General features: G+C 37.0%; 1 protein-coding gene across 1 annotated transcript; it reads right to left on the reverse strand.

Annotated features, from left to right (window-relative positions):
• Positions 1-1,399: 1,399 nt before the first annotated feature.
• On the reverse strand, positions 1,400-23,486 carry mfrp (membrane frizzled-related protein). Its single transcript, XM_020927793.2, has 13 exons — positions 23,349-23,486; positions 22,552-22,660; positions 18,996-19,133; positions 16,037-16,201; positions 14,073-14,292; positions 12,028-12,158; positions 10,771-10,896; positions 10,079-10,155; positions 8,351-8,496; positions 6,551-6,681; positions 4,647-4,781; positions 3,202-3,329; positions 1,400-1,624 (listed from the first exon to the last, which is right to left on the reverse strand). Exons 1-13 carry the CDS (start codon positions 23,400-23,402, stop codon positions 1,400-1,402), a joined length of 1,785 nt encoding a protein of 594 aa, XP_020783452.2. The 5' UTR covers positions 23,403-23,486.
• Positions 23,487-24,425: the final 939 nt, after the last annotated feature.

Below are 24,425 nucleotides of genomic sequence, written 5' to 3' on the forward strand. Positions count from 1 at the left end.
ACACATTTGACATTTTCACTGTTGTGATGATTAAAATGATTGTGTTTCATATGAACTTTGCACAAGAAGTGGTTTAACAAAGACTTTGTATCACAGCCATGATTTATTTTTAGTGAATCATATTGAATCAAAAATACACTGTATCGAGATATGTATCGTATCATGACCTATGTATCAAGGTATGTATCGTATCGGCAACTTCAGAATGACACCCAGCCCTAGAGAGAAGGAAGTGGAGGCCCTTTCATGTTTGTGGAGAGCCTGATGACATTAAGTGTAGGAGCTATTTGCTTATCTTGTTGATTCTAAAATTAGTTTATTATTTTTATTTGTTAATTAGTTTACTAATTTAGTTTTGTTAATTTGCATAATATATTTTTGCTACATTAATGTTATTTTTGTTACTGTATTTTCCACACCATAGGGTGCACTCAAAAGCCTCCAACCCCATAAAAAAACGACCTGCCCCACAATCCAGAGCGCCCTATACACGAATCCACTCGGGTGTCCCAGTACGACTTCAGTAAACTACAAAGCCACACAAATCGCAGCGCACGCAAACACACACCGAGCAAACAGTGACCGCACAGCGAAAAACACCCACAGCCACACTCATCACTCCACACAGACGAGGAACAGAGGAACAGAATGGAGGAACGAACCGAAAAAGTGAGTGCAATGTGCCACTTCTAGACACAACTGAACAACTGAGTCACTGCGAACACGCCGACAATCCAGTGGTCCCAGACAGCACCCTCCCTACACGCCACAACTGAACAAAGCCCAGAGTCACCGTGAACGCCACAAACAAAGTTCCATTCACCCAAGGAATGTGTTTCATTAAAGTCCGGTGCAGTTTATTTGTGAAAAAAGTTTGAAAATAGACCATTTATTGACAGTGCGCCTTATGATCCAGAGCACCTAATAGTGCGGAAAATACGGTGATTTTAGTCTAAATTGGTATTATTTACGTTAGCACCTTTTTTGTTTTTGGCTTAATCTGGGTCACCTAGTGGATAAAGGAGGGTAAGACACGTAGACCGGAGTGCACCAGGATGGGCCTATGTTTTTTACCAGTCAAAAGGAGAGGCAGCAGGAGTAGGCCTTTAACAAGTATCCCTTGTTGTTTGCCTAAAACTGGAAATAAATCTTGGAAACTCAGCTCTGGTCATGGATATTGATTTTGTTTTTTGTCACTGCGTAAACCACAAACCCATGGTGCCCAAAAGTGATTATCTGAGTTTAGTTCTGAGTTTACTTTTATTTGACAAATACTCACTACAGTAAAGACACTTGTTTTTCAGTGCAATAAAAATATCCAAAATGAAGGAGAAAAAAAAAAGAAAAACATGCTTTTATTTCAGTCTATTTTTCGTCCAAAAAGTTCCACAGTGGGGCTTTAAGGTATGGAGCACTCCATAGTCTCTTGTGAATCCCTCAGCAGGTTACAGTTAAAGGGCCAGCTGAAGGAGAGCGTGTCCAGAGCGTGACTGCATTGCTGTTCCGCCGCTGTGCACACGGAGCGACACGGCTGCGTGACGCCCCCTAGCGGACTACAGTGGGGAAGGAACATGCCACATAACAGCCTCCTGAGGGGCTCAAAACAGGCCAGCTCCGTCAGCACCTGGTCCAACAAAAGAAAGAAAACAGGTCAGAGATAAAACATGAAACCCAATAGTGTGAGATGGACTGTTTTGTTGCTTGAGATAAGTGCAGGGTTAGCTCAGTGAAAGGATAGTGGATGTGGCGATGGCATGAGAAAAAAAAGAAAGTAAAAGTAGTATGTTAATGTGTTTGCGAACAGTTTGTACATTTGGTCCTTCAAATTCAGAAAGGTTAAAGCTGTGTTTAAATTCTACATTATAAAACTGGAACTAAACCAGGACTAAAATGGACCAAAGCATGATGATTCTGAAAAAAATTTGTATTTTTTTATTTATTTATTAATCATATCTTTACATACAAGTTTAAAAGGACAGAGTGTTGGAGACATGTGAAGACACTTTTTTGAAATATTCCATCCAGTCTTTGTATTTGCAGAGGTCGCTGGTGCTAGGCTAGTACATGTCAATGGCCATAGTTATCCTGCCACTAAAAACAGTCTTACCCACTCCACAAAACACCTGAAACACATCTTTTGTTCCTCCAGACTATTGAGGTAAATGTCTGTGATGATAGAATAATGTTTGAAATAAAACTAACCTTGCATTGCATGAATCGTCGCATGTTGAGGGACTATTTTCTGAGCAGCGGAATTTAACTTCGCCAGTAAGACAGGCGCTAGGTGATATTAGTCCACTGCTGCCAAGCTTTCTATCAGGAAGTACCTTAAATTCTGGACTATAAGCCGCTACTTTTTTCTCACACTTTGAACCCTGCGGCTAATAAAACAATGTGGCAAATATATGGACAGATTCTTTGTTTGGCACATTGTTCATTCATATATGCGGTCTATGGTTTGGCAACACAGTGGACATGAGCAGTCTGAGTGCAGAAAACGCTGCTGTCTGTGCGGTTACACATGGATCTAAAGTTCACATGAAGTTGCTACACGAGCTAATGATATTGTCAGTGCACTTAAATAGTTTTTCGCTGTCTGATAAAATAAGTTATGATGCTAAATGAACATGTCTTACTCGTCTGCGTAAAAGACGAGAAGAAACATCTCAAACTTCAGTAGCCGGACATCCACACATACCTGATTGATAGAACTAGCCCCGCCCCCGAGAGAGTCTGAAACATGCTGAAATCCTCCAATGGTGAGATTTTGGCGATGACAGAGTGACTAACTCAATGCAAAAAGATGACAAAAGAGGTGTTAAAAGCAGATGACCCAAACTTGAAAACTTTATTGAAGATGTGGACACCTGCGGCTTTTATTCAGGTGCGGGATATATATGTACAATTTAAAAATTTTCTTAAAATTTATTTGATGTGGCTTATATTCAGGTGCGCTCAATAGTCCGGAAAATACTATACAACCTGCTGCTCCCAAATTCCGGACTGTCCCTTTTACATAATTCAATTATAGACAAACCCCTGCATGTTCTCATTGAAAGTGCCGCATTTGAAGTTGTGTTATTAATCAATATTCATCATTACAAAACCTGTGGATATGGAATAAAGAAGGTTGAGTCAAAGTAGGTGTGTTAGTTTTAAAAGGGTGTCCCCTCTGCACAATTCGCAGGTGCTGGTGTTTACCTGGTAGTGGCGCAGCAGAGAGGCTGCCTCTGATTGGTCGGCGATGGACAACCAGATGTTTGGAAAGGAGGTGAGGTTATAGGTCAGACCCAGACACATGTCCACCTGTATGACCTCACAGGACGAAGCTGAGAGGAAAAAACACACCCAGTTACATGTGATAAATACTGTAAATAACTGACACCATCATTAGATTTGTTAACATTATATTATTTATACTATTACTGTGCCATAAAGTAAACACTCACCAGGTTAGAGATATTCCCATGAAATAAAGTAAAGTGACAGATGTGTCCCTTTTGCATAAGTGAGTACCATGTAAGTACAGTTATTACATACACTACCAGTCAAAAGTTTTAGAACACCCTAATTTTTCCAGTTATTTATTGCAGTTCAATCGTGCAAGTCCAATGAAGAGCTTGAAATGGTGCATAAGTAAATACTGAACAGACAGAGATTTTAAAAAATGGCAAAAGATATAAAACACAAGTCCATGCTCTGCCAAAACTACCTCAGGAAAAAAGAACAAGATGGTAAAGCTTGAAAACATGGAGTGTCCAGCACAGTGTCCAGACTTAAACTCCATGGAGCTGGTTTGGGATGAACTGGACAGAAGAGTGAAGCAACCTACAAGTGCCACACATTTATGGAAACTTCTGCAACAGACTTGGGATGAACTTTCTGAACAATATTTGATTTCTATTGTAAAAAGAACAAGCCACAAGCGTGTTCATCTGTTATATCTGCCAAAGATGGACACTTTCCTGAATCAAAAATTTAGAATACGTTTTGGTCTGTAAATTGAGTCCATGATTTCTTTTTTAACTCAAATTGCTTATTTGTTCTAAGCTTTCATGTCAGAGTGCAATGACACAATAAACTGAATAATTTTGAGTAAAAAACTGGAAAAAGTGTGGGCTTGTAAAACTTTTGACCAGTAGTGTACTTTACTGTAACATTACTTGAAAAGGTTACTTTTCTGGTGGCGGGTTCACCACCTGCTTGCCTCTATTGATAAGTTATTGCTTTGCCATGCATGTTCCACAGTATGGCATTAAACTTATCTATCACCATGGAGACAAGCAGGTGGCACCAAATTACAGTTCAGATCAGTTGAGAGTGCATGTTTTTAGCTTTTTAACCTGAAATTAAATATATTTAAGATTAAAACTATAATTTCATACTGTGGATCATTCCTTTAATATTTAAAAATTTTATCTTTTTTTGCCTCAATTTTTTTGTATCAAGATACTTTTACATATTTGTGACAGTCTGTGTAACTCAAAGATAAAATCATTTGTTGACAGCATGTAAACAAACCAGGTTGAAGTTTTCCCATGTCAGATCTGGATAACAGTGTGAAAGCCTCGTCCCTGGTGCGGTGTTTGTTCAGAGAAAGGACACTAAAGCTTGTGTGATACAGTCCATAGATAAGGCGGACTCACTGAAGGAAGGATAGGTGGAGTTATCACAGTTTTGTTCGTCTTCTCCGTCTGAGCAGTCGTTCCATCCGTCACAAAGCCACTGCCTCTGGAGACACTCACCTGAGCTGCATGCAAACTGCCCCGGCTCACAAGTCCCTGAGATAAACCACATACACAACTATTACAGCCAATACATAATGATTAAACAGTGTATTTAGTTTTAGTATTCACGTTCTTGAATTCAAAGTCATATTTTCAGAGAACTACAGTATGTACCTCTACGGGGGATTTACTAGTACTGTTTTTGAAGGAAATAGTTTAGAAAATGTCCACAAATGTTGAAGCTTATCATTATTTGTTTGGATTGTTACCACAAATGCAGCAAATGTTTCTGATATTTTAAAGTCCTTTTATCTGACAACAACCACATCTCTGGGGTTGAATAATGTCACTACTACCGAAATAAAATGTAAGGTTACTGCATAGATAAATTGACATAAATTGTGCGCTGTGCCTGTCTCAAATAAATAAATAAATAAATAAATAAATAAATAGACTGTATAAGTGTGATGTGTGAAGATATTAGGAATGAAACTTTATTAACGGACAAAACAATGAAATAAAAACACCAGAATCATGCAGAGCAGGTTAATACGAGTATTTTAAGACCAAAATGACGAGGCTCACAACAGCAGTTATAAAGACAAGGAGCCAGAAGTGTGTTTTTGTACAGTACAGTACAGATATCAGAGCAAAGAAATACTTAAATAAAAGTAAAAGTATCACATGAAAAAAATCATATTAAAGTATTTGCTTAAAAATGTACTTAAAGAGTAAAATCTAAAAGTATTTTGCCAGATTTAGCTTCAAATATAGTGATTTTGATACAGATTTGTGCTGACTTTTTCCAATAAAAACAAGTAACTCAATCTTTTTATCTTGCTGTTTCTATTTGTTTGATGAACATGTTAAAAATAAACCCTTAGACTTTTCAGCAGGTCTGAAACTATCATAAAAATAAATTTACTTTTCAGTCCATTTCAAAAATGTAGTAGAGTCGAAAGTACAGATACCTGCTCTCAGACTTAGTGAGGTAAAAGTAAAAACTAGCCACTTTAAAACATACTCAAGTAAAGTGCAGAAACCTAAAATGTATACTTGAGTGAGTGAAGTAAAACCGATTTTACCTCGTCACAACTTTTAATTTTAATCCATGCTTTTATTACCTCTCGTTTAGATTATTGTAACTCACTTTACACTGAACTCAGGAAAACCTCACTGCCTTTTAACTGGATTGTGTAAATTTGACCACATATCCTCTGTCCCTTCACTGGCTCCCCATGCAGCTTTGCACTGATTGTTTTCTAAAATTATTTAAATGTCTTCATGCTATGGCCCCTCAGTATCTGTCTGATCTGCTCGTAGCTCACACCCCCTCTTGTGCTCTCGGGTCAGCAGATCAGGCTCTTGTCCATGTCCCAAAGACCAGGAGAAAACAGATAGGAGATCGTGCTTTTGCAGTGGCTGCTCCAAGGCCGTGAAATCAGCTCCCTCTGCATATCAGGCTGACCAACTAACTGCCTGTTTTTAAGTTCCTCCTTAAAACTCACTAAAACTTTCTCTTTGGCTTTTAACTCAGTTTGAGGGTTGACTTTTTACCTGTCACTGTATTTTTTTGTATCACTGTTTGTTATGAGTCCTATCTAATTTGTGTTCAGCACTTTAGTTGACTGCATTGTTTTTAAAGTGTTCTAGAAATAAAGTTGAGTTGAGTTCAGGTACAGTTACTACTTTGATTTAGTTGCATTCCAGTTTTGATTATTACATAGATCAGAAAATAGTGTCATATGGGCCCTTTGATTATTGAGGCAAAGATGGTGTACAATTTGATTCATGACAAAACTACACAACATTACTTCACTCACTGTCTAACAGGGACACGGCCTGGTACGTCACGTTGAAGCCGCTGTCAGTCAGTCCCTCGTCGGCCACAAACACCAGAGTCATGTGAGGCCCAGAGGAGGTCAGGGTCGGGGGAATAGAGTTACCACAAAACCTAGAAAAGACTAGACAAATCAGAACCATGGCACGTTACAGTCAAATGGGAGGGTCCTTTGTAGGTTTTAATACTTTGCAGGTGGAGGTGTGATGCTAACTGTAGGCATGCTTTGTCTGAGGCTTTGTTAGACTTTAATCTGAGCTTTATTTTAACAAAATCTCACCAGAAAGAACTGATTTAGCTGGAATTATAAGAGGTGAGATGATTTTGAACTGTTAAAGTCTCTGACACATACCATTACAGTCACAAGCTAAAATTACTCAACAAACCTTACACCCTTTTCCTCTTACATCACCAAAGCTCAAAATTAGAGTGGCCAGATGTCCCTTTTTACCCGGGACAGTCCCAGTTCTGAGCCCTGTGTCCCTGTCCCAGCAGATTTATCCAAAACCATAGATTTGTCCCAGTTTTATATAAGAAATGTCCCAAATGTCCCTATTTTTGACCAATTTGATACATGCAAACAGTGAAGAGAGGCATAAATTGTCATTTATTTAAGGTAAAATAAACAAAACTTGCTTAAAAATGACCAAAACATAAAGAAAATGTGACTATACAGACTCACGTTAGTCATGAATGGGCTGAGTGCAGAACTATATTCCTTAATTACGCACTCGTTTCACAATTTTATTATTACCAACCGTCACAAACTGGGGGTGTCCCAGTTTTTGATTTTGAAAATCTGGTCACCCTACTCAAAACGCTCTGTTCCATTGTTTCCCAAAGACTTTGTCGTGACCCTCGGGTGGGTCACAAGAGATTTTTTTGGGTTGCCTTGTCCCGATCTGTGTGTAAGGTCTGCTTTTTTGCTTTGCTATTTTGTTCCAATATTGCTGGTTCAATTGAATGTTGAAAAGAAAAAGAAATGGGCTACATTTAACATATAGATTATTTTATTGTGATACTAATTGTTCAGAGAGACACGATCACTCAAAAAAACATCCTCATTAATGTTCAGTAATGGTCAAATCCACGTTTATTTTGTGATTTACAAAGAATGTCTATTGACTTGAGTTGTGAAGGTTTTTGCCTTTTAAAATATGGGTCCTCAGAAAAAAAGTTTGGGAAACACTAGTCTGTTCCACCTTGTGATGTCGTGAAGCTGCAGTTTTCAAGCTAAAAGCTACCTTTTACATTTTTTTACAGTAGAGATGGGCAATTCCAGCGCTGAAATTATCCAAATGATTCTAGTGATGTTGTATAGAGCATTTTCTGTATTTCTACTTGAGTGTTGTCAGTCTGAGAGAAGAACTCAGCCTAAATATGCAGGATTTGTGTTTTAAACATGTGTGAATGAAACAAAACGCGACAATGTTTTTGACAAGGAAACAACATTATAACATGGATCTGAAAATAACATAATATACTGTAGTCCCTTCAAAACCTGCATGCCTGCGTGTGTTCGAAATTAGTTTAAGTACATCTTGATCTTAGTGATTCTCCATTACTCAAGCTTTCTTCCTATAGACCTAAACTTTATCTTTACAACAAATACACAAAGCTTATTTTGTTTCTCCTTTTTTGTATTTCACCTTGCGTGCGTTCAGATAAGGACAGCTGCATAAAAGAAATCTAGTTTAACTGTACAAATGTCCCAGTTGGTGGAGATAACATTGAAAAACAAATACACAAAGAAGTCACAAATACACAAAGAAGACACATGTACCTTCCCAAAACCCGTCCTCTCATGTCCTCCCCATCGTGCACTTCCACGTAGTCAAACTCGCACATGTCCTGATGCTCCAGACTGAAGTTTTTCCAGCTCAGTGACACAGCATGGCCCTCGTCTACAGAAATCTGCCAAACGCACAACTACAATACAGAAAGATTATTATTAAAGCTACACTGCGCAGCTTTTCTGATGGGGAGTCCGTCACCTGCTCGTCTCCACGGAGATGTTATTGCTTTGTCTGGATTGTTTCACAGTGTAACATTAAACACGTCTATCTAGCATTTAGTCATTACTGGTGTTTCTGTTGCTCAAATATACAATAATTCTCTGTGAATAGGCATGACTCTTCACAGATCTGACCTGTAATGTAGCCTATACAGTTGCAATCAAAATTATTCAACCCCCACTGCAAATTAGGATTATTGGTAAAATGTACAAACTAGAAAAATTTGAAGAGCTCAACACAATATTACAAGTGGTTTCTCCAAAGTCAAGACAAAATGCTACTTTTAATGACTACTGCAGTCTCAAAATTATTCAACCCCTTCATGACAAGCATCTTTTGTACTTAGTAGGGATGTAACAATAATCGAAATATCGTGATATCATATCGTCAAAGTTCTCACAATAATATCGTGGACCATGACAATATATCCAATCACAAGTCTCAATATTTCCAATCACAAGTCTCTTTGCTTAAATGAAGAGTTATGGAGCAGGAAAAGCTTAATATACCAGTTAGCCCCATTAGCGGTGCATTACATTACTCACCTACTGTCGAGTGAACAAATTCTAACACTGCAAGGTCAGTGTAGCCACTGTTCCTTTAACATTAAACATTTGAACTATGCTTCCAACTGTATCTCTAGGAACATTCAGTACCTTTACTATATTTTTGTATCCTTTTCCTTGTTTGTCAAGGCAATGATCTCTCCTCTGAACTTTTTGGACAATTCACTTGACTTAGCCATATTTCTAACATGCAATGAAATGTCATAGGCAACAGTCCAGATATTTGAGGGGTTCAGCACACCAGCACACCTCACGCAACTAATGAAGCCTTTGACTGGTTGCAGGTTGCATCTGGTGTGCTTGAGACCACACCTGATCTGCCAAAGTGTGCTCTTACTTATTCTATTCAGAGGGTTGAATAATTTTGAGACTGCATGTGTTGACTTTGGAGAAACCACTTGTAATATTAGTTGTGTTGAGTTATTTAACTTGTTCTTGTCAGATTTTTTTTTTTTTTAAACAGCTGCTAGTTTGTACATTTTACCAATTAACCTAATTTGCAGTGGGGGGTGAATAAACTTGATTGCAACTGTAGATGTCTCCATTGAGATAGATAGGTGCAATCTCTATCATGGAATATTCTAGACAAAGCGATAACATCTCCATGGAGACAAGCAGGTGACGGACCCTCCACCACATGTTTAAAACACAAACTCTGCATATTTAGGCTGAGTTCTTCTCGCAAACGGATTAAGGATTAAGGATTACGCAAACATGTGGGAATGAAACTAAACACAATTCCAGGTATGTTTTTGAGAAAGTAACAACATTATAATGTGGCTAAAACCTCACACAACACGAGTCTTGCCCGAGGACACACCAGCAGTATGCACACATCTTTGAGGTTAAAGGGCATGAGATGATAGTAAATGTAGTCCCACGGGTCTTTGAAATAACTTCAAAAAAAAAGAATTTGTAAATGTATCTTACCTGTTGGTGTGGGTAAAGCAGTGGGTGGTTGGGACTTGCTATGAAACCATTTGGTCCAGTTTTCTGTCCACCACAGTCTGTCAAAAATATATAATCATTATCATAACAAAAAATTATGTTCTAAATGTTAAGTCTAAACCAGCAATACTAAAATGTTTCACACTTAAAGGGCCTATATTACACTACATTTCTGATCTGTTATAATGTAATTTCCTCATCATAAACAGACCTGGAGTTGTATTTTGTTCACACATGTTTAACACACAAAACCTGCTGATTTAGGCTGAGTTCTTCTCTCAAACAGAACAAAACTTGAAACTTGTGATGTCATGAAGTGGTAATTTCATGACATCACAAGGTGGAACAGAGCATTTTGAGCTTTGGAGATGTAGACAGACTAAAATAAAGAGTTACTCAAATGTGTGAATGAAACAAAACTCAACTCCAGGTCTGTTTTTAATGAGAGTCAATTTTTCATAATATAGGACCTTTAAAAATATATAGCTTTCTTTCTGTGTTAATGTGGTAGCATAAGTTCTTTCAAGTTTGCCTCTCTGTGTGTGGGGTATAATATAAGCTGAAATGCTACGAAAAAGTCCCCAGCAGATGGCGCTGCAATATACTTCTGTTCCTATAAGACATAATCAAGGCTTAATGTGGACTATATAACTCATAACAAATCTCCCATGTACCGTTGTGTTTGTGGCTGCAGTTTTCTTCATCGGTTTGGTCGTCACAGTGAGGATGACCGTCGCACACAGACACAGGGAGAAGACAGCGTCCCCTATCGCACAGGAACTCATCTCTGGAGCAGCTCTCTGTTCAAAACACAGGTACAAAATCCAATGTAAACTGTGAAACGCATGTAAGCTGACCTATATTTACATTCATATATATTTCTATATTTTATTTTGACTTGTACATATACACTTATCTAATTAGGCCTTACTTTTGCTACTTATTACATTAATCGTAATACATCTAATTTATTATAGTTGTTAAAAAAGCTTATGAATAACCATGCATTTATACTATACTTAAAGGTTTCTTCTTACTGCTTACTTTGTATGTTCATAAACGATACACTTAAGTGTCTTCTTCATCACTATTATTGGTTTGTATGACCATAACGAACACAAAAATCCTCAAATTTGACATTCTCATTGTTGTTTAAAAAAGAAAAAAAAAAGAAGAAAAAAAAATGTGTCAACCATTTGTTTATGTAAAACAGTTGGGGTAGAACATGTTAAGTTTTTTTTTTTTTTTTTTAAACTTCATCCTACTCCTTTTGAGCACCGGATCCCAAACATGTACATTTACATATACTTGTTTTTGTTTTGTTTTTTGTTAGTGTTGTTGATTTTGTTTTACCTTGTTCAAATAAATAATAAAGAAAAGAAAAGAAAAAAAAAAACGTTCTATATTACTCAAAACTGACTCTTATGAGCTTTAAGACATGCTATAATTTTATTACGTCTTCAAAAACATATATTCAACAAACTTGGAGTTGTGTTTTGTTTCATTCACACATGTTTGAATAACTCTTTATTATTAGTCTCTCTATATCTCCAAAGCTCAAAATGCTCTGTCCCACCTTGTGATGTCATGAAGTTAACAGCTCCTTTTACCTTTAGTTCAGTAGAGATTGGCAATTCCAGAGCTGAAATTATCCAAATGCTTGTAGTAAAAGTGTGTGAGGTTTAAAAACACAGTGGAGCACTTCCTTTATTACCACATGACATCACAAAGTGGAATAGTGTTTTCTGTTTGAGAGAAGAAAACAGCCTAAATATACAAGATTTGTGCGTTAAACATGTAGGAATGAAACAAACAAAACTCCAGGTCTGTTTGTGATGAGGAAACAACATTAGAACATAGATCAGAAAATAGCATAATATGGGCCCTTTAACGATTATTATAAAAATATAAATAAACATAACATTACTGACGGTGTCCAGGTAAAACGGCCCTGTACTGAGCACTGAAGCCAGAGCCTGAGATGCTGCTGTCTGAGTGGAACGTCACCCACACCGTGCTGCTGTTGGTGTTCACTGTGGGAGGAGCCACGTTTCCACAAAACCTGGATAAAAGAAAAAGAAAAACAGAACCTGAAGTGTTTTAATTCACATATATATAATTTGCCCCTGATATAGTTATAAAATACTACACGCAGTAATGCTCCAGGAATGCTCCACTATGTTTTTAAACCCTGTACACCTTCACTAGAATCATTTGGATGATTTCAGCTTTAGAATTGGCTATCTACACTGAACTAAAGGTGAAAGGTAGCTGTTAACATGAAAACTGTGTACTGTTTCGTGACATCACAAGGTGGAATAGAGCATTTTGAGCTCTGGAGATTACTCAGATATCTGTGAATGAAACAAAACACAAATCCTGATATGTTTTTGAGGAGGCAACAGCATTATAACATGTCTTAAAGCTCACAAGAGTCAATTTTGTGTAATGCAGAATGATATTAATAAATAAATCCACACCTTAGACAGGATAAAGTGGAATATAGTTCTAAAAGCCGCTCTTGGGTGTAACAGATAAACATTTTACAGTGTTACAGGAATTATCCAGGTTTAATTCCTGGATAATTCCTCAGTTTGGACTTTACCTCATTAATCCATAAAGGAATGTGAGGTCTCAGCTGCATAAACCCTTCTATGACCTTTTATACAAAATGAGAATCGTGTATTTAATAAGTACAATGCAGAAAGCAGCCATTTCAGTTGCTGTGAGAGTATAGGCCTATCTTTGTGACCATTATTTGCAATCAGCACGTTTTAATTTCAAACTTCTGTGGCAAAGATGACGACAAACGGAGAAATGGTGCCACCCAGAGGTACTGCAAATGAACAAACTGATATTTTAGTTTCATTACTTGGAGTTTAGAGTAGGCCTTGACAATTATAGCCTATACATGTTTACTTACTCCCTTTGTAGATGTACAAGTAGGCACATTATATTTTTAAAGGTGCACTATGTAACTTTTTGGCTGGTCACCTTCTTGTTTCTATGAATATGTCATTGCTCTTCTTAGAATTTTCCACAATAAGATGTTAATCAGATCCCTTACATGTATTCAGTTACAGGTGGTTTTATAGCTCAAAAATACCTAGAAAAACAGACATTCTGACTGTGAGCAAGGTCACCTATCCACAGATCTGACCTGTAACTTGATCTGGTTTGGTCTCTTGAAGACAGAAAGTTTTAATGACATACTGGGAAACATATCAGAAGCAATAACATCTCCAAGAAAACGTGACAGACTCTCCACCAGAAAAGCTACACAATGCACTTTTAAGATTTTGAAAAAAAGTTTGGCCATTTTTTAGGTTATATATATATATATAAATATAAATCTATCTAAATATCACCTTTATTTTGTTGAAATTATGTTTAAAATATGTTTCTTGTGTAAATGGTGCCCAAATTCAGTGTGATGTCTTCAAAAAAAAAAAGCCATAAAACTTCACATATTGCTTCTTAATTGGTGTAAAACTATAATTTATATATCCCCAACAAGTATTAGCCCACCAAATTAAAGTAAATTAAGGCAAAATTGACTCTTGAGAGTTTTAAGTCATATTTTAATGAGGTAACTTGATCAAAAACATACCTGGAGTTGTGTTTTGTTATATTCACACATTTTTGAGTAATCCTTTCTATATCTCAAAAGCTCAAAATGCTCTGTTCCACATTGTGATGTCATGAAGTAGTAGTTTTCAAGTTAACAGCTATAGGGTACATTTTGTCTTTAGTTCAGAAGAGATTCTGAAATTATCCAAATGACTCTAGTAAAGGTGTATGTACATCATAACGTAAAAGTTTTAAAAACTCAGCCTAAATATGCAGGATTTGTGTGTTAAACATGTGTGAATCAAAGAAAACACAACTCTGGGTATATTTGTGATGACGAAACAACATTATAGATCAGAAAATAGCATCATATGAGCCATTTAATGCCACATATGTCTGAATATACCTGGTCACAAAGGACGTGTGCTGGCTCTGCTCTTGCACCTGGAGCCAGTCAAAGAGGCAGGGGGATGGTCCCTCCACAGACATCACAGACACATGGAGCTGAACCAGGGCCGGAGCGGGCACACTGATCACCCACACACACAGGGCATCAGGCGGGTAGGAGCCGGGGTGGTTAGGGGAACTGAAACTGCCCTCTGCATCGGTCAGGACGCCTCCACAACCTGTTAAGAGTGGAATAAATCATATCAAGTAATGGCTGTTATTGGTGAAGTTCAATTTTTAGGATTTATAAGATACATCTGACGCTTTGAGACATCTTTTAAGTTCATATGTTATGCAAAATTGACTCTTGTGAGCATCAAGCCATGTTAGAATGTTGTTACCTCCTCAAAAAACAGACCTGGAATTGTGTTTTGTTTCATTCACACATGTTTGAGTAATCATTTATTATTATTACATCATCAAACCTCAAAATGCTCTGTTCCGCCTTGTGATGTCATGAAGTGGTAGTTTTTGTGTTAGCACCTCCTTTTACCTTTTTTGTTACCTGGTCCCTGAAGGGTTGACCAGGTTTTGTATTCACTCTGTGTGTCTGTCCACCTGCGATAATTCTGCCATTTATGGACCGATTGTCACCAAATTTGGTACATGAGTCAAGCCCCCGTGCCCGATGCTGCAAAAAAAGTTTGGTGACGATCCAAGGTCATTTGAGGTCACACACGTCAATTGAAATTTCACGCCATTATAAAGGATTGGCAATTTCTGAGCCATCTGCGAGATCACTTGAAGGTCAAGGTAACCAAGGTGAAATATGCGTTTTTGGTCATAACTGGTCATAATTTTTAACATAATTAACATAATAACATAATTTGGTCATAACTCTACAAAGGATCGAGCTAGAGCATTGGGAGTGGTCTCAAAATCTCAGAAAAATTATCTGTTTATAATTCAATGCTTTTGTTTAGTCAAATATGAATAGTTTTCGAGATAATCACTAATTATAACAGTTCCTTTCTCTTTCAGTGTATGCCGTTAAAATTCTAATTGGAACAAAAATAATTTCCATTTTTTTCTTTTTCTGGTGATACACAACACACTGATCTACAGTCACAGAACTAACATATACACAACTCATGAAAAATAACATTTTGGTTCCACACTAGTAAACACAGACATTCTCATGTGTGACCAATATCACACAAATGTTCATGGGCCTGTACAGATACACACATTTCATTGTGGATATAACGATAATGTAATATGGGTTGGGCTCCTCATAAGCTGCTTCTGTGGTGATGAACTGACCCCACTGTTGACCCTCGTTGCTATCTCTGATTGTGCTTGTTTAGTGATAATCAATTTCAGGGCTAAAATTATCCAAATAATTCAAGTGAAGGTGTATAAAGTTTAAAAACACAGTGGAGCACTTCCTGTATTATCACAGGGTGCGACAGAGTGTTTTCTGTTAATTAATGTTAGTCAGTTTGTTGGAAAGGCAGTAGGTTTGTAGTGAGCGCCCACTAGAGGTGCTTTGAGTTAATGCATGCTTTAGTTCAGAGTACAGGGCACAGCTGTCTTCATTACTTCACGAGGCTCTGGTGTGCAGACATGTACCGTCAGCTCAAGTTGTGCGTTATTAACCAAAATAAGTTTATGGCATTTGGGGCTGTATGAACGTTTTATAAGTCCTTTGTTATAGTTGTACTCATGTCAGGATGTGTTGTTCATGTTCCTGTAATACCTGTATAGTTAAGTTTATAAGGGAGTTAGCTTAGCTTAGACGCTAATGCTATTTTTCGTGTGTCGTGCCGTGTATGGTCTTCATAGTTATATTGTGTCTCTATTCTGTGCTTCTTATTTAGTGCCTCCATGTGTACTATTTGCGTTTGTTATTGTATGTTTAACAGTACACCTTTTACTTTATCACTGTGTAATAGACTAGTTTTGTTGCGACAGATCTCTTACTGGTCTGAGGTGTGGAGGTCCGGGTGGATGGAGGGGCGGTGGTGCTGGTTTCTGATTGGCTGCTGTGAGAGGGGGCGGGCACTGACGTGTGAGGCGTGGTCGCTGTGGAGACGAGGACTTCTGAGGAGACTGTGGTCATCTGCTCCAGGACCTCATCTCTGATCTCTACAAGACCAGATGAACAGTGGTAAATATCACATGCTTAAAGGAGCCACATTACACTATTTTCTGATTTGTTATAATGTTATTTCCTCATCACAAACAAACCTGGAGTTATGTTTTGTTTCATTCACACATGTTTAACACACAAACCCTGCATATTTTTGCTTATTTTTAAGATATATATATCTTTCTTAGAGCTATTCCATCTTGTGATGTCACATAGAAATTAGAGCCCGACCGATATGGATTTTGCTGTGGCCGATATGAAACCAATATAATAGAAGTTGGAGCTGCCAATAGCCGATATAATCACCGATATATTTAGTGATGTAAAAATTCACTGTAAATGTTGAATTGTTTAAAAAACTTAGGTTTGGCTCTGGTGGATTTTAAATTGGGTTTATTTAGGCAACATTTATTGTTATTCTGCCTCTTTACATCATATTTACAGACAGTAGGTTGGCTTAATGGCATTTTTGCATCACATTCTAGACACTAGTGATGGGTATTCCAGTTCTTTTTAGAGAACTGGCTCTTTTGGCTCGGCTCACTAAAAGCTGCTGGTTCTTTTGGCTCCCAAGTGGCTCTTCAGATTGTTTTGTTGCAAGCAGGTCTAAAGCACGTCTAAAGCTGGACTGAATCAGGACTGAACCAGGTCTAAACCAGGACTGAAAAAGGACTAAACCGGGACTTATTTATTTTATGCTAAACTACAGTCAAATATGCTTGTTTTTTTATTTTTATTTTTTTTAATCCTAGTTTCGTTTTTAGCCGCTGCCGCTGTCAAACCACGAATCTGCACGCGGCGTGAAGAGAAAAAAAGTGAGAGAAAGAGAAAACACGGCTCCCAATAAGGATCAGGCTCCCGTCGTTCCCTTTAAAGAGCCGGTTCTAAGAGTCATTTCGTTTGCGACCGACCCATAACTAGTAAAGAAATTAGGGCTATTAGCCTTTAGCCGTAAATACGTGCGCGCCACGGTAATTAATTATATGCGCAAATGTCATAATTCACACGTCTATTCACAGCTTATTTACATATCAGTGCAGGTCCAGTAGCAAATATACGGCCAATATAGTCACTTTACAACAGGCCAAAAGAAAACAGCCTGTTTATGTGCGGGAGCTACAGCAGCTAATCCATAACAAATGACAAAAACTAGCTTCAGAGTCGACATATTTCCAACACTCACCGCTCATACAGCCTCCTCCTCACATCACAAATCTGCACTAATAAAAGTCCTTTTAATCCAGACTCAAACCGATTGTCCGTAAAAAGAATATAATCTCAGTGTTTGGATCTGTGTCTGCGGATGTAAACAATAGCACGTGAGTGACGCGACTCTGTGGTGTGTTCAGGGACAGTACGGACACACACAGACAAATGACTCCGTAGATAAATACTGATGTGGAGCCACATATTAGGACATTTATCTGTCTGTAAATTGGATTAAATGAACAGAATGTAGAGAGTCTAAGCTTTATAACGAGGTATAACATGCCCACGTGAAATATCGGCCCCTATCAGCAAGCATATCGGCCGATAGCCGATATGCCTAAAGTTGCCCATATCAGCCGATAATATCGGCCAACCGATATATCGGTCGGGCTCTAATAGAAATACAAGAAGTTCTTCACTTCACTAGAATCATTTGGATGATTTCAATCAAACAATAAACAACTTTATTAATCCCAAAGAGCAATTCAGTTCGCCCATCTCTGGTTGTGTGTAATCCATAAATAAATAAAATAAAAAATCAAATCAAATACATACAACACACGCCATACATTCAAACCTCAGTGCACCAGGGACACAATAGCAAATTTTCTTCCCATTTAAAAGTTTTATGGCAAAAGGAAAAAAAGATTTAGGGTAACGGTTGGTCTTTTGTTGTGGGGTGAGGTATCGTCTCCCAGAGGGCATTTGCGCACACTGTAAAACCACCTGTAATTGAGTAAATTTCAGCCCTGGCATTGCCAATCTCTTCTGTACAAAAGAGCTGTTAAATTGAAAAGTACTTCATGACATCACAACTTTGAACAGAGCATTTTGAGCTTTGGAGATGTAGACAGACTAAAAGTAAAGGGTTATTTAAACATGTGAATGAAACAAAACACAATATCTGGTATGTTTTTGAGGAGGTAACATTAAACATGGCTTAAAGATACATTGTGTAACTTTTCTGGTGGTGGGTCCATCAAATGCTTTGCTCCATGGAAATGTTTTTTTTGTTTTTGGTTTTGTTTTTTTTTTGACTGGAATGTTTCACAGTATGGTATTAAAATGTTCTATCTTCATGGAAACCAAACCAGACCAAGTTACAGGTCAGATCTGTGAAGAGGCAACCCCACTCACAGTCAGAATGCCTGTTTTGAGCTATAAAACCACCTGTAATTGAATAAATGTAAAGTAGAGCTGTTTAATGTCATACTGTGGAACATTCCAGGCAGAGCAATGACATATCCACAGCAACACAGTGACAAAACAGAAAAAAGGTCCTGGATTTGATACTGGGGTGGTGCAGGGCCTTTGTGTGTGGAGTTTGCATCTTCTCCAAGGTTTCCTCTACCACTAAAAACATTTTACGTAATATAGGACCTTTTATTCCAATGCAACATACTATATACATTTAGACTCAACAATCACAAAGATATTAACAGCATTTAGCAGGAGATTCTACTCATTTGCCGTCTGTCTCTAACTTCTAAAATCTTGACTTTAGGAAGAAAGAAAACAGGAAAAATTACCACTATAATGTTACTAAAGCTAAATTCATCTGAACATTATATTTGGACTCACGTGTCAGTATCAGAGCCAGAGTCAGTCCCAGGACAGCCAGGAGAAGCAGAGCAGCAGCAGTGAGCAACAGCGCCCCCCAGCCACAGCCCAGGCACTGCAGCCTCTTCACACAAGCCCCAAACAGGCCCCAAAGAGGACCTCAACCGGAAAGCAGAGAATATTTTTAGATCGTAAAAATACACCATACTGCACAATGCTTTTAGGTGAAATTCAAACTGGTTATCGACTGGTTGGATGGTGAATGCTTACAGATTTCACCACTACTGGCCAATCAACTTAAAGGTGCATTGTGTAACTTTTTGGTTAGGCGTTTCTATGTTTCTATGGATATGTCATTTCTTGCATGTTGTTTTTCAATAGTTTATATTTGAGTATCAAGAAGTGTTGTCACGACACTAAAATTTAATTCTCGATTTCGATACTAAGGAATAGACTCAATACTCAACACCAGTTACGAAAAGGTGATAATAAAAAAATATTCTTTCTTTAGACAGTAGAATGTGATTTTCAACATTAAATCATAGCACTTTCTTTTCTATTCCCATGTGTTCTTATATGTGTGTAACCCCTCACTGGTCCAGGTAGGTTCGCTAGTGTTTCATGGGTGTATAATAGTCTAGAGTTTCCCAAACTTTTTTTCTGGAGACCTATATTTTAAAAGGCACAAACCTTCCCGACCCAAGTCAATAGACATTATTCATAAATCATAAAATAAAGGTGTATTTGAGCTTTATTGAACATTAATGAGGATCTTTTTTTGCTGACTGAGTGATCGTCTCTCTGAACAATTATTATTACTCAAGTTTTACACAGTGAAAAACAGTAATTGAAGCGGCAATAAAAGGATCCATACGTTGCCTATTTGGACATTTGTTTTTCTTTTCAACATTCAATTGAACCAGCAATATTGGAACAAACTAGTCAATAAAATAATTACAAAAAGATTAGAAATTATACAAAGCATGTCTTAACATTTCTAATGAGGGCCTGGCTGCGTTTTTCTAGCATGTTCCAGTCCGGGTGCATGAGGAGAGCGCAGTAGCAGATTAGTGTCAGAACTGTATCTTACAAACTTAAATGCAGATCGTGACAAGGCGACCCGAAAAAAAATCTCTTGTGACCCACCTGATGGTTGTGACCCAGGCTTTGGGAACGATGTACTAGTCTATGTGCTCTTATACTTGTTCTGCTACAGCTCAAGATCATTCTAAAGCTATTCAGAAAAGTTTTGTTTCTGTCCTGTGAAAGGGCCTTTTTTAGTATCGATACCTGCTCAAATGAGTATCTAGTTTTGATACTAGTATTACTTTCGATTAGTATCTGGTTTTAGCAACACTAGTTTTAACTGGTGAGCTCACAATTTGTACAATATAAGATAAAGTCAAAGAAAAGTGAAGGAACTAGAGCTACAAAACTGTGATTTTTGGGACAGGCATTGCCATGGCGATCAGTAGGTCTGGGTATCACTAAGAAGTTGCCGATACGATACATACCTCGATACATAGACCATGATACGATACATACCTCGATACAATGCACTTTCAATATGATATGACATATTTCAAATTGATTCAATACAGTTTAATAAAAAATAATGGCAAAATCATGTCTGTGATACTAAAAGTCTTTGTTAAATGACTTCTTGTGCAAGTTCATATGAAAAACGTCTATTTTAATCATCAAAAGAGTGAAAATGTCAAATGTGTTTCATAAATGAGTTTCCTTCCTCTGAACAAGCAACACAACTAGCACTGTAACAAAATCATTTATTAAGATATACCTAAAAATATTCTTGGCATTATATTTCTGCACGCTCCTAGCGATTAGATGTGTAATTTATTTTTCAAAATTATAGGATTCTTTTCAAACCTCACATTTTAATTTCAAGTTGTCCAGAAGAATAAACAAAAAGACTGAGATATGAACTGACAAACGAATACAAGAATTACATTTCAGCACATGCTTGTACAGTTCGAAACTATGCAAAGTAAGACAGGATATTGAGAAAATTGGAGTACTTCAAAAATTCCAAAGTTTGCTAATCGCATCTTTAGTCTTTTCGTAGTACAATATTTTCAGTGCTTATTAGAAAAGGGAACTGAGAAATACTTGTCAAATTTCAGTTCAGGGGTCACTTGTACTGGCCTCTTAAATCACAGCATAACTGAAGTTGAATTTGTGTACAACAAGTTCTGATGATTCTCAGATTTTGACTTAATTTGCTGGGATAATACTTGGAGCAAATATAAATTACAGTTTCACAACAATCAAGAAGCTATTTGAAAAGAAAAGTTTAAAAATATGTTGAAAATTACAGGAAGTATGGAGGTAAAAGTATTTTCATTCGTCAAATATTAATTTCTGTGTACATTAAAGAAGTTTTGGCCCAGTGTACAGCGTGATGTCATGTTTTCCAACCATGAAGTAAAATTTTAAACCCAAAAAATTGCCAAATTGAGAAATGTGTAAATTGTTTTTGTAAAATCTTAAATATAATGTTCTTAACTAAAATGAAGAGTCCTACTTGTCATAGGCACTTGATGTTTTGCCTGTAAATGTACAAACATGACAAAAAGACGCTCTTTGTCATTTTTAGATGGAGAGTCTGTCACCCCTGTATCCACGGAGATGTTACTGCGTTGCCCGTAATGTTCCACAGTATGTCATTAAATTTATCTGTGGATCCTTCATATAAAAAGCTACAAAGTGCACCTTTAACGTTTGTGTTTCTTCCTGTGTTTAGACCATAAACTGTATAAAGAAGTGGACTGAGGGAGAGTGACATAACCGTTCAGCTCCAGTCAAATAAAGCTCACGAGGCTAGCAGTTATCATATCTATAATGAGTCATGGAAGTGATTTTAACCTTTTACAGCTTAAATCTGATCACATAGCCAAAAAAATTACCAAAAACCTCCCAGTAGTGCAAAGAAAATGTACAGAAGATAAATACTGACCCCAAAATATATTGAACGATCAGGTGATACAGTAATTATTAGGGATGTAACAATAAAATATCATAAAATACCTAAATATCATGATATCGTATCGTCAAAGTTCACACAATCACAATATATCGAATTACAAGTCTGTTTGCTTAAATTTAGCTTAAAGTTATGGTGCAGCAATACCTAAAAAAAAACTACATAGACCATGATCCGTTGCTCCATTTCAGTGTAGACGACATGAAGAAATAACAGTTCTAAGCACTTTTAAGTCTTAGTTCTTTGGATTAAGTCTTGTCAAGGCATTTTAAGAAGAAAAAGTAGCATATTAACAGTTTTGTTAGCCTCCAAAAAATATCACAATAAATATCGTATCGTGAGATGTATATTGTGAAAATATTGCGTATAATATATCTTAAGAGATTTGGATATTGTTACATTCCTAATTGTGAGCCTCCCCACCATATTGTGAACTTTCCAACGATATTGCAATAAATATCGTACTGTGAGGTTCATACCGTGACGATATCGTATCGTGAGATTTGGATATCGTTACACCCCTAGTAATTATTGTGACAGGCCTATGTATGTACATGTTGTGTTTGGACTCACTGGGTGTTGGTGGTTTAATGGGCTCGGGGGTGGATGAGGTGGTCCTGAAACCCTCCACTCTCTCCTCTCTCTCTCCCTCCAGCTCAAAGGCCGGGTTACAAAATACATTCTGAGGAGCACAATTCAAAACAAACAACGACCACAAACAGTCAGTAAAATATAAATCAATTAAAGCTCCTATATTACACAAACTTGATTCATGTGAGCTTTAAGTAATGTTTTAATGCTGTTGCCTCATCTAAAACAGACCTGGAGTTGTGTGTGTTCATTCACACATCTTTGAGGAACCCTTTATTATTAAACACAGTTACTTTTATTTTCCTTCTTCACAATAATTCTCTGTATACCTTGATATAAAATACATTACATTTAAAGGGCCCATCTTACACTATTTTCAGATCTATGTTATAATGTTGTTTCCTCATCACAAACACACACCTTCACTAGAATCATCTTGATAATTTCAGACCTGGAATTGACAATCTCTTCTGAATTAAATGTGAAAGACAGCTGTTCACAAAAACAATTCTGGGTATGTTTTTGAGGAGGTAACAACATTATAACATGACTTAAAGCTCACAAGACTCGATTTTATGTAATATAAGACCTTTAACTATTTGTTACAGTTGTAAGAGATTTTTATAAACTTCCACCTTGCACCCACACTTATCTCTACAGTAGTTTAAGCTTTTTACTTTACAATTTCCCTTTTGTTATCATCATAAATCATGGGCTGTAGTACTAGTAGTTAAAAAAGTTAAAGTGTTCAGTTAAACTAACGGACATTGAGCTCTTACCTTATAGATATCTGAAGAATCTGCATATACTGCTACTTCACTAAGGTCCGACATCTCAAATATTTAGTCATAAAATCCAGTTGAATCCAAAAGTCAGTAAGTACTCTCCAGGCAGGCCCATCAGCAAAGTAATCCACAGCTGTAAATGCATTGTTAGTGCATAGTGGAATTACGACCCATTTACGTCAATGGAAAATATATTGTCCCTGAAAGCAGATGTTTTTTGGTATCTTTTCACCATTTTACCCATAAAGACGAGAACATGTGAAGCTCGGTTATGTTTAGCGTAAGACAAAAAGAGCCATTTGACCAAATCCGAGTCAGCTGAGTGGACTGAACCAGTGCGTGGAGAAATGTGGAGAAATGGTGGTGCTGGTAAATCTCTGTAATCCTCTCAGTGATCGGCTAAGCTCCAAAAAGTTTACTTCACATGTTAGCACTTTACAAATTCAAGTCTAAATGGTTAGTGTTTCATCTGAAATGTTCCACAATATGGCATTAAAGGTGCACAGTGGAAGGTGGAGTGTCTTCTGTTTGAGGGAAGAACTCCAGTAACTTTAAGTACTCACTATTGTTACTTAAGTAAAAATACAGATCTCAGAGCAAAAAAATACTCAAGTAAAAGTATCACATGAGAAAATCTACGGTGTCTAAGTGAAAGTATTAAAGTACCTGTTTAAGAATGTACTTAAAGAGTAAAAAGTAAAAGTGTTTCATGCAGAGTTTGAGATCTAATAAAGCTTCAAATGAAGTGGTTTTGATTTAAACATTTTTTCCTAGCTGTTTTTATTTGTATATTTTGTTTGCTCAAAATGTGTTGAAAAATATGTTAAAAAAATATAAACCCTCAGACATTTCAGCAGGTCTCAAACAATCATAAAAAAAATACTTTTCAGTCCAGTTCAAAAATGTAGTGTAGTAGAGAGTACAAATACCTGCTCTCAAATGTAATGAAGTAAAAGGAGTGCGCATGATATATTTTGGGATTGTAACTCTTATAATTATTATAAATATAAATTGATAGTTTTATCCAAATCAAGAACCAGTTTGGAGAGAAAATTTGAAAAATATGTTGAA

This window comes from Boleophthalmus pectinirostris, unplaced genomic scaffold (assembly GCF_026225935.1).
Source record: "Boleophthalmus pectinirostris isolate CB_2022bp ecotype Guang Dong unplaced genomic scaffold, ASM2622593v1 HiC_scaffold_9, whole genome shotgun sequence".
NCBI classification, from domain to species: domain Eukaryota; kingdom Metazoa; phylum Chordata; class Actinopteri; order Gobiiformes; family Gobiidae; genus Boleophthalmus; species Boleophthalmus pectinirostris.

Excerpts from the sequence above, each read along its gene's own strand:
- mfrp (XM_020927793.2), bottom strand. The coding sequence starts at position 23,402 with ATGTCGGACCTTAGTGAAGTAGCAGTATATGCAGATTCTTCAGATATC. Across the intron at positions 10,156-10,770 it reads CTGCAGCCACAAACACAACG|ACTGTGGTGGACAGAAAACT; the intron begins GTACATGGGAGA and ends TATTTTTGACAG. Across the intron at positions 4,782-6,550 it reads GGCCGTGTCCCTGTTAGACA|GGACTTGTGAGCCGGGGCAG; the intron begins GTGAGTGAAGTA and ends GGTTTATCTCAG.